This window comes from Xiphophorus maculatus, chromosome 18 (assembly GCF_002775205.1).
Source record: "Xiphophorus maculatus strain JP 163 A chromosome 18, X_maculatus-5.0-male, whole genome shotgun sequence".
In the NCBI taxonomy this organism is placed as follows: domain Eukaryota; kingdom Metazoa; phylum Chordata; class Actinopteri; order Cyprinodontiformes; family Poeciliidae; genus Xiphophorus; species Xiphophorus maculatus.
In genome coordinates, this window is record NC_036460.1 from 5581257 (window position 1) to 5592637 (window position 11381).

Genomic DNA, 11381 nt, shown 5'->3' on the forward strand with positions numbered 1-11381 from the left:
TTGATTTGAAAAGGATGGAGGAATGCTCCTAATTACGCGCCTCCTCTTGTCCTCTGGCTCTTCTGCTGGTGTGGAGGAAACACGGTGGGACAAGAGGGGAATATTAGTGTCGACGTGACTCGTAATGTCCTCACTCATTTATCTTAACATTTATTTTTACTCATTGGCCTTCAACCCAACTCAGACGTGACTCTACTTAATCAAAACAGTTAGTTTCTTTTGACTAACTGTGTAATTTTGCTCATGTTCCTGCTGTGACTGGTGTTAAACTGGTTTATAGGTAAAGCTGATGATGATTTATCGTTGAACATTTCTTACAGGACTTTTGATTTAATGTATTCTTGGTGTGTTAAATTCCACTTATTGACGGTAAATAAAAAAACTAAACAAAACTGACAGAGCTGGACAGTAAATCAGGATTATAATAGCTTTAGGTTTTTATAGTTTATTTAGTTTTTTTGTGACTTTTTGTCTAAAAACTATCTGAATGTTTGCTAGATTTGATTAATTATTACCAGTTAAATATTGTTTAGTTTTAGTTTATTTTTTTAATAGTTTTAGTTAATAAGAAATAAATCAATTAATTGCATGATGAATTAAAATGAGCTCAATAATTTCCATTTGCATGATTTATCGTTTTTCTCTTTCTCCCAAAAACTGGATGATAAAACTTTTCATTCTGGTGTTTTTGGCCTCCACTGTCCATTTTTGTAATTCATTTTATTTGTTGTTTTGTTTGTTTATTTTGGATATTTAAAATGCCTTCCAGTTGCAGTGTTAAAATGTTTATTAGAATTTAAAGTTTATCATCTTGCTATTATGCCATTACCATTACATTACTTCAAAATGGTCTCAAGACGACAATATTGTCGTTTTTCCCAATAACCTGTGGGACAATTTATTGTCCATAAAGATTTGTTATTTTGACAAGCGGCCGTAGTTTTAGTTTTTTCATTCTAAAAGGTCAAAGCATTATATTGTGGTTCAGTATATGTGGATTGGTTAATGAATGCTCAACAGACGACAACATTTTCAAAAGATGTTTTCAATTATCGTTGAACAACCAACCGACTGATGTTTTCTCTCAGGTTTTGCTGTCGCTGTTTTGCGGATTAGCGTAGCCGCCAGCAGGAGTTGTTACTGTTGGTAACTGTACTGACGTAAACTGCTTGTGTGGAGGGAAAACAAATTATCTCACATCAGTTCGAAATAAATAGATTCATAAGCACAAAAGCGAAAGGTATATCTATAATTTTGGTATGTTTTATTTTTATAAGCGCGCAACATAATTCCAGTTATTGTAGTTTTCTCCCATTAATTATTGTTTTTACTTCAGTAAACAAAAATATTTTCAGTAAGCTTGGCAGTAAATCAATAACAATATAAATCAGTATGTCAGTTTATAGAATATTGAATAATTTCAATGAATTTTGACCCAGAACCGCACAGCATTCTGGGTGATGTCGGCAGAGGAAAGGCTGTAGCCACTCAACCTCTAGAATAGCTGACTCACTCGCTCTTTGGTTACCTAGCAACTCACCCATTCTTCCGTTGCCTGGCAACGACCTGTTGAGTAACTTACGGAGCAACAGTTTAAGGTTTCCCCACTGTTCCTCATAACTGATTAAAAATAAAAAACAACGGCGTGGAGTGAAAACTGTGGATTGAACAGGAACGGTCGCCCAGTTCGGCTGTATTTCAGATAAAAAAACAAATCAATAATTGTATTATTTTGACTGATATGAAACGTCCGTATCGTGATACTTTTTCAGCCACCAGAGCATCTATAAATATCACTAAATTCAACAATATGATTAAATGCAGTTTCTGTGTGCAGCTTAATGTAATAAATCACATTTTTATTTAGTGGCGTCCAGATCAAGCCTATTAAAACGGGAATGTTTTACAAGAACAATATTTGTGTAATAAAATCAGTTTTCAAGCCATAAAGTCCCACCTTGTTTCTGTTTTTTAATTTTCAAATGTATTTTGTGTTTCAGGTTTTCTAAGCAGGCGAGGGCGCGCGCTCCAGGCAACACGGCCGCTGGCTGGGGTCAAAGGCCGCCATGGACAGTGGCCTAAGGGTCCTCCTGTCCACTGTGCTGTGGCTCAGCCAGATTATCAGCTGCTCAAGTAAGTTTGAACTATTCTTCCCTTAAATGAATCAAAACTGAAAATTCCCACTGTTTTTGCTCTTTAAATGCATCCATGACAACCCGGCTCTTTAACTTACCTTCCTTTTTTTATAGCATCTTTATAAAAACATCAGAATTATTAATTTTTTTAAATCCCCTTTTTTTTAGTTCTATGTTCTCTAATAAACATATTTTTTATGAAATTTATAAATCCTTTAAGATCTAAAATAAAATAAAAAACAGTTTTTGACAAGAAAAACAGACAATATCCAAATATTTGTGGTTATCAGTTTTTTTATATTTTGACTTGGCCGATCAAAATCATTTCAAGGGCCATAAATGGCCCATGTGCCACACTTTGGACACCCCTGATCTAAAGCTTAAAATGCAGCAAAAAAATAAATAAAATAAAATAAATAGAAACCAGAACAGGCAGAAAACAATTGGATTATTGTCTCTTTTGTATTTTTTTTTTCCGTCACAGTGGGAAATCTGTGGGTAGCGTGTTGAGAAAAGAGATTAATTTAATACAATTTGAAATGAGGCTATAAAGTCACAAAATGTGGAAAAATCATGAGAATATTTTCCATATTTGGCATCCAGCAGAGAATCTGGATATTTAATTAGGGCCACAACTGACAATAATTTTACAAATTAATTATCTATCAATTATTCTGGTGAATAATTGGATTTTTAAAAAATTGTTTTGTTCCAGAGATTTTTTTATTTAACCGCTCAAGCCTTTTTTAATGCAACATTAGAAATGCATAGAAATATAAACAAGGTATTTAATTCCTTTTTTTGAATGAGAAACTAAACGTTTTATTGCTTAAAATAGAATAACAGTATTTCTTTAGGGAACGCTTTGATCATCTGCAGCTAAGAAAAATTTTTACAACATGTGAAAAGCTCAGCGCTTTCTGCTTGACTTAATACAGCGTGGGACGGATCTGTTTAATTTTTAAATTAACTGATTAATAATTGGATATGCTTAATTGGAAATGTTTATTTTTACAGGATTTGAACCAGGTGAAGCTAAAGTTGTGCAACTTGAGGAGTTCTGGGTAGAAATTATTTACAGACAAAGATGTTTTTTAATCTTAAATACAAAATGTTATATTTTTAGGACAGTTTTGGCTTAATCACTGCTCTGAATATGTTGTTCTTTCACCAAATAGCCTCTTTTTGAGTCTTTATACTGCAATTAACAATTAATCAATTACTAAATCAGTTGCCAATTATCTTAGTAATTGATTAATCACAATCAAGCGATTATTTTAATATTTTTGGTCTAGTTTCTAGTCCAAACATCTTACTACACTTGAAATAACACAAAATTAACATAGAAGTAGCTTTTCAACAAGAAGCAGGAGCTTGTTTTAAGTTAACAATAAGTTTTTTTTCTTCTACCATCAGGTTTTAAACAGTGACCACATTTAATGTACCACCAGCTGGTGTTGCTGCTTTTTTGTGGCACATTTGGAGGAATAATTTAAAAACTAGATGAACTGATAATCATCTCCAAATTGCACCAATTCTTTGTATTAGTAAGGAGAAGCATGTTGCTGAGTGCTGGAGCCTCCCAGTGTTGTTATTATTAGTGAGAAATCCCAGACTGTATGTCGTAATGCGGTGCAATCGGATGATTCACGTTTCTGCTGTCATGTTTTCTCTCCAGCTCAGTATCCGTCTCTCCGCTCTGAGCCAACCTCTGTGGTCCAGAGTCCAGGTTCTGCGGTCCATCTGCAGTGCTCGGCGAGCCCTCCGTCGGCGGCGGTTTCCTGGCGCTTCCGAGGCCGTCCCCTGGACCGGGACTCGCTGCCTGGGGTGGAGCTTGGCCGCGGCTCCCTCGTCATCTCCAGCCTCACGCCCGACCACGCCGGCGTCTATCAGTGTGTGGCGCGCTCGGGGCGCGGGCCGGCCGTCGCCAGCCGCCTCGCCCGGGTGGCTTTAGCAGGTACGGAGGCAGATTAGAGCTGGGCGGTAAATCGATTTTATTGTTTCAAAAGTGGAGCTGTTGTACATAATTCACATCTTATATGTTATTGTTCTTCAACTGCTTTTAAAAACAGCCAAAGCTCTTTTAAAAAACACACACAGCCAGTTACTGGTGTCTAGAAAAGGAGCAGTTTCAAAATCTTCTCGATTGTTAAAACACATTCAAGGGGCGTTGCTCCGTTACCTAGCAGCCTCAGCTGAACCCACCCCATCACCTAGCAACGCAAGCAAAGCTCCAGTACGTTTGGTCAGCTTGTTGTACAATGGCTGCTGGAAAAGAGAAGTGTTTTGTTGTTGACTTGCCATTCAGAAACCACTTGCTGCATTCTTGTTGGTTGTGTAGGAGGCTCTACTAATGCTTTTCAAAGATGAAAAGCATTAGTAGTTATACAACTGCACATCTGTTTGCAGTCATTTTCATGTGTGAGTGTAAACATTGAGTTGGGGGCGTGGCCAGCAGCAGCTAATCTTGATTTAAAGTGACAGAAACCCTAAAACAACTCATTCTGAAAGGAGTCCAAAACTGATCAGACAATAAACTTTTTATTTAAGAATGATTTTGTGCAAAAAATTAAATGAACATGTTTTTATAACACCATAAACTTATGCCAACCCGTTCAGTGTCTTTAGTCAGAAGCTTCTTAAATGCAGACTGCTACAGGAGATTTTTCCTGCTTCACCATTTACTGTAATTCTTTGAAGACTTCTGAGTTAATGAGCTGCCACATCTGTGCCTGTCACAATAACACATTTTCTGGACAATAAATTGCCCCAGAAGTTATTTCAATAAACATTAATATTGTTTTTTTGTTTAGATCATTTTCAAGTAATATAATGGTAATACTGCAAGAACACAGTTTCAAAGATTAATAAACTTTAAACACTGGAACTGGGAGACATTTTACATATCCAAAATAAATAAACTAAACAGAAACAATAAATAAAACAAATTATGAAGTCTGTAAACAAAATTATCCTTAAAAAAAAAGACTTTAGTCATCCAACTTTGGTAGAAAGGGAGAGATTATTTTATTTATTATTTTGTTATTTTATTTTAACTTATTTATTACTTATTGTGACCTGCCTAACCACATCATTTAGTTTCTCTTGCATATTTGAAGTTTTAAGGAAGCACAGAGTGCTGGAACTCAGTTTGGGTTGCTAGGCAATGGGTGGAGTTCCGCTGGGGTTGCTAGGCAACGGTGCAGTGCCTGCTGATTTGTGACGTTACATTTTTTATCTCGTTACATTCGAGATATAAAATTATATTTCACATTTCAAATAAAAACCCTTCTGTCTATGTAAATAGAATGATTAATCGATTAATCATATTCATGATTAATCGATTAATCATATTTAGATATGATTAATCGATTAATCATGCTGGATGAAACAATCACGATTAAACGGCTCACTCCAGGCACCAAAAAACATGAACTTATTGCCCCAAAACAGCTGGGTGTGTTTTTTTTTCTTCCATTTTTAAGTGTTTGGGCTGATTTTAGATGCAGTAGGAACCCATCTGGAGGAATGAAAAGGCGCTACGCATCGCCCAGCCTCAACACGGATCATAATCCCACTCTGCACACTTCATGTCAAAGAGCGTTGAAGAAAGAGAGGAAGCGGCCTTGAGTAAAGGAGTAAAGGAAGTTCATTTATGCGTTTCGAACAAGTAGAAAGGAAGAGTAACCTCGGCTGCCGGCCGCCGAGTGGCAGACGGGAAGGAAGCAGTTGGAGTTTCAGTCAGGCAGCCGTCCAGTTTCCTCTTGACTGCTGTCCTTAATGAGCCTTGGGTTTCCTGTGTGGAAGCGTGTTATGCTCCTGTTGGGACGCTGCTTTCTCTTGGCCTCCACACGTTAAGTGCTTGACCCCGATCGGAAGCCGTATCCGGCACGAACTGAATCCCTCTTTGCAACAATAAACAAACCCGGCGATCCAACACTAACAGCTTCACTTCAAGTAGCGCCGCTGCTCAGTGAGTGTTTTCCTCTCTCCGTTTCATGCAGAAATATCAGAATACGAAGCTGGCCGACAGCCGGCGGTGTCGGCGCAGGAAGGCAGCACGGCGGTCGTAGAGTGTCCGCTGCCGCGCAGCGCTCCGCCGGCTCGCCCCAAACTGAGAGTCAGAGGCGACTGGATCGAAGAGTCGAGAGGTTTGTTTGAAGCTACGTAAAGACAGGACTTTTTAACTTTAATAATGATTTATTTAGTCTGTTTCATACTCCTGATGGAGAGCCAGACCTCTCACTGCTCTCTGCAAAACAAATGTATCCCAGTTCTTATCAGGGTCATAAAAGTATATTTTAGTTTTATTTTGTTGTGTTTGTTTAATTTAGTTGGTTTTAATTTGTTTTTAGTGTGTTTATTTGTTATTATTAGTTTTATTAGTTAATTAATTTTAGTGTTTATGCTTTGGTTAACTTTTAGGTGGAGAATTCTTAATCATATTGTGATTATGTTTACTTTTAATTATGATTGTCATTTACTAAAATAATCAACAAATTTAGTAATTGATCAATTAATCAGTTACTCAGAAAAAGGCAAATTGCTTAAAAACAGCATTCAGAGCAGTAATTAAACCAAAACTGTACAAAAAAATAATATTTCACATTTCAAATAAAAACCCTTCTCTCTATGTAAATAGAACGATTAATCGATTAAGCATATTTATATATGATTAATCGATTAATCATGCTGGATGAAACAATCATGAATAATCTATTATTGAAATAATTGTTAATTAATTAGTTAATCATGTATAGATTAAAAAAAAAGCAGATTGCTTTAAAAAAATAACGTATACCAGAATAGTAACGAAGCTAAAACTGTACAAAAGTTGACAGCAGCAGATCTGTCTTCGTTCTTTATTCTTTTTTAAATTATGTTTTACTTGCAAACATCCCATCTTATAATGAAATCTAAAATAACCGGAAAATATGCATCGGTTATCAAAAGGAGGTGAAAGTTTATTTGTGCTGCATAAAACGGAGAAATTCTCCACCCTGCTCTGTATTTTTTGTTACTTGCAGCCCATTAAACGCTGTAACTGAATGTGCTGTTCTCTCTTTTCAGATAACTATTTATTACTTCCATCCGGCAACCTGCAGATTGTCTCGGTGTCGGCCCAGCACCAGGGCATGTATAAGTGCGGCGCCGTGAACCCTGTTACCGGGGAAACCGTTGTTCAGTCCCATGGCGTCAAGCTGCTAGTCAAACGTGAGTAAAACTCATTTAAAAAATGCAGATTTCTGTTTGTTTTTACTACTGAAGTGATTCGTTGCATGTTTGTGTACAGGATCCTCTTCCTCCTCCTCCTCCTCGTTGGTTCGGATAGTTTATCCCACCGCTCCGGTGTCGGTTTCGATGCTGCATTCGGAGCCGCTGACGTTGGAGTGTGTCGTCTCTGGGAGTCCTGCGCCTGCAGCCGCGTGGTTTAAGGACGGTCAGGAGGTCGCATCGGGGCCTTCGCTCCAGAGACGGAACAACAACCTGGAGTTCACGCGGCTGGCGAGGAGCGATGAAGGGCGCTACAGCTGCAGGGTCCAGACCGAGCGGGGCACGGCGATCGGCCCCGACTACACTGTAAACGTTCTCGGTAAGAAAGAGAAATAAAACTAGGGCTGTTAACGTGGTAATACAACGGGATATTAGGACCATTGTAGATTAAAAAAGGAGTAAATTTCACGCAGAAGATTTTTTTGTTTGAAAAGTCAAAAATTTGCTTCTCTTTTTCTATAAAATGTATGAGTTTCAAAAAACTAGTGGAAATAATTTCTCACAAATTTTCAATTTTTCAAACTCAGATATTTTCTAGAAAAAAGTTGGAAAATTTCTGAGATTCATTTCAAAATGTTTGAGTTTTTTGTTGGACTTCTTAACATTTTCAAAAGTTCAACTCAGAAACTTTTGAAAAGTTTATCATTTTTTCTCAAAAACACTTTTAGATTAATTTTCGAGTTTCTTCTCTCAAATTTTGACTTTTCAAACTCACCAATTTCCATGTTCTTTTTCTAGAAAATATGAGATAACCTCACTTTCTGAGATTTTTTTTTTTCAGGCAAATTTTCAACTCAGCTCAGAAACTTCCTTGATTTTTTTTTTTTTTTTAATTCCAAGAAAATTTATGAGATTAATCTAAAAATTTCTACATTTTTGGCAAAAATGTACTCTTCTTTTTTTTTTTGGTCGTATGTTAGCATGCTTTTAAGAAGATTTTGATGTGCTTATATCACAAAATGTAGACAATTACAATTCAACCAGTTACATAATTGTAATTGGTTGAATTTTAATTGAAGTGTGGCACAAGGAGGTATTTAATAGCTAGACAGTGATTAAGAATATTTTTAAACTGAATGATGACACTAAAGAAAACCCAGGAGGTTTGCAGACGTTTTGCTGCAGATGATGGTTTGTCCGTGTTTCTCTAACAGAGCCCGCCTCCATCGTCGACGGACCGGGTGACCTGCTTGTTCCTCTGGGCTCTTCTGCTCGTTTCACCTGCTCAGCGAGAGGAAACCCGTCCCCGAACGTCACCTGGCTGTTCAACGCCGAGCCCGTCGCTCCATCTCTACGCCTACAAATCTCCGGGTCCTCGCTCGTGGTGTCGGACGCGACGCCGCAGGACGAAGGCGTGTACCAGTGTCTGCTGGACAACGGCATCGGCTCGGCGCAGTCGCACGGGTTCCTCACGATACAGTCAGGTATGACAGCTTCGACTGACCTCAACTCTCTCAACTGATGGGAAGTTCTCAAACCTGGGTGATTTTCAGCTTTTATTTCCAGTTTATGACATTAAAAATTCAACTGAGATTTTTGTTGTTTCCTTCAGTGGTTCTTGCTACAGCGCCCCCCCAAAGGCAAGGAGGGGAACAGGTTTTTCAATTAGTTTGGTTTGTTTGACAGTGCAGTGAGATCGTGAACCACCCCAGCTGAAAATGTAGCAAATATTGCAGTTTTGTCTCAAATCAGTTGTGAATCCACCCTAAGCTTGTGTTGGCTCTCTGGAGGTCTGCACATACAGTATCTGCAGGGCGTCCTTGCTCTCTGTGTTACACTGTGTGTGTGTGTAGGAGGGTTGGGGGGTGCAGGCCAAAGCCAAGGCCGCCTCCTCCTGAGCCTTGAACTGAGCGTGAGAGTGAGCTTTGTGCGCACCGTCGGGGATAAGCTCCGGACGCAGGAATGTAAGGAGTAGTCGCGGAGGGCTATGACGAGGTCCAGACCACCCAGCTGTCAACATCGTACACAACTGCCTTTTATTTATTAACACATCACAGCCCTCCTCCTCCTCCTCCCGAGCCTCCGATCCTCTCCCGTGCCAAGGCCTCGCTCCTTGGCTGATTAATGCCGAGACACGGGGAGTTCAAATCAGACAGGATCCCCTCCACAAACCGCACCAGGAAGAGTTGGGATCAGTCTCTGCAGACCACCTTCATACGCAGAACCCGGGGCCCGACTATCAGGAGATGTAGTAAACACTCCATGGTACCAGGCGCAGAGCTTATCGAGTCCTTCGTAGTCGGAGTAAACTGTTATTGCAATGAATCAGGAGAAATAATCTGAAATTGGTTCTTTTTGAGTTCCGTACGAATGTTTTCCATCACCATGAAAAGGCCGCCCTCGATTCTTTCCAATAACACATGAGGTGTTTTTTTGTACGGGAGAAAATTACGGCCACTGAAAAAAAAACTAAAAAGAAAATTCTAGCTTTTTTTCTCAGAATTCAGAAGTTTCAAATCAGAATTCTGAGAAAAAAAATCAGAATTCTGGGAATAAATTCAGAATTCTGGGAAACAATTCCATATTCTGAGATTAACTCTAGAGTTATAAGAAAAAAGATAGAAATTTGAGGAAAAAAGTCTCAATTAGTTTTTTCCAGTGGTTCCAATCCTCTTACGTAGTTTTCAGAAGAGGATTGAGAATCTAGTCGTCTTAATCCTCCTAGGACTATTACTACAGATTATATTGGTAGATTATCTGTGAAAAATCATTTTTATGCAACTCTATTGTAAAAACATTTTTGTCTATAGCAGAAATGTTATAGACATTTCTATAACATTTGGTTATATATGGTTATATGGTTATAGCCATATATAGGGACTATAACTATAGGACAACCTACCAACTGTGCACAGTGGCGCAGTTGGTAGAGCTGTTGACTTGCAGCAAGGAGGTCCTGGGTTCGATTCCCGGGTATTTCTGCACGGAGTTTGCATGTTCTCCCTGTGCATCTCCAGGTACTCCGGCTTCCTCCCACAGTCCAAAAGCATGACTGTCAGGTTAATTGGTCTCTCCAAATTCTCCTTAGGTGTGAGTGTGTGTGTGCATGGTTGTGTGTCCTGTCCCAGGTGACCCTGCCTCTCGACCCGGAACGTTAGCTGGAGATAGACACCAGCACCTCCAGACCCAACTAGGGACTATGGGATTACTGATGGAAATTAGCATTCTGCATTTTGTTTAATCTGGTATTTTTACAACATTGTACGTGTTTGTTTTGCTGCGATCACCAAAGAGGCGGTACTATGTATTTTTACTATGTATTTTTACTATGTATTTTTACTATGTATTTTTACTATGTATTTTCCAGGTACACAGTTACCTGATTTTATAGCACAATAAAGTAACTGTGCTGCCTTCAGTTGTTGTGATCAATTGCAGTTGCAGATTAATTGATTGCTAACTTAGTTAATAAATTAATCACGATTAATCGTTTCAGCCCTAAACCAAAGTGAACTTTAGGTATTTACCGTCCATGTGCCTCTCCCAAATGGTCTGGATCATGTTTGTCTCTCCGGGCCGCTCAGGTGCGATTCTCTCCGGTATTTTACTGGTCTGTGTGTGGAATGTGCGGCAGCTGGCCGCGGTCCGGGGATCAGGTCTCATGTTACCAGCTTCAGGCCTGTTTGTTTTACAAAGTGGACCGGTGCGCAGCAGCAGCAGCAGCTTGTTACGGGACCCTGAGCCCTGAAACGTGGAAAACCTTCCTCTGCTCCCAGTTCAGCTCTGACCTCAGGGTCCAGTCCGTGTCGGCTGTTTGGCTGTTTCTCCGAGCCGCAGCGGTTTGGAGGAGACAGAAAGATTGTTATTTTTACTCAACTTGATTTTATTTTCTGTTTCATCATTCATCTGCCTGTGACGTCGTTTTTGTTGTGAAGCACTTTGGTCAGCTGAGGCTGCTGTAAATGTTTTGCAACTTTAGAGGAATCAAAATCAAAATTAAGCTTCAGATTCTGATGATGCATAAATCTCAGT

At 39.0% G+C, this 11381-nt stretch overlaps 1 protein-coding gene across 1 annotated transcript in view; it reads left to right on the forward strand.

Annotated features, from left to right (window-relative positions):
- Positions 1–11381, forward strand: part of cdon (cell adhesion associated, oncogene regulated) — a 64215-nt gene that overhangs the window by 32818 nt on the left and 20016 nt on the right. The window contains exons 2-7 of the mRNA XM_023351791.1: positions 2001–2133; positions 3814–4092; positions 6140–6286; positions 7206–7349; positions 7429–7728; positions 8564–8833. Of these exons, the coding sequence (XP_023207559.1) occupies positions 2067–2133; positions 3814–4092; positions 6140–6286; positions 7206–7349; positions 7429–7728; positions 8564–8833 (1207 nt within the window). The 5' untranslated portion in view covers positions 2001–2066. The remainder of the gene's footprint in view (positions 1–2000; positions 2134–3813; positions 4093–6139; positions 6287–7205; positions 7350–7428; positions 7729–8563; positions 8834–11381) is intronic.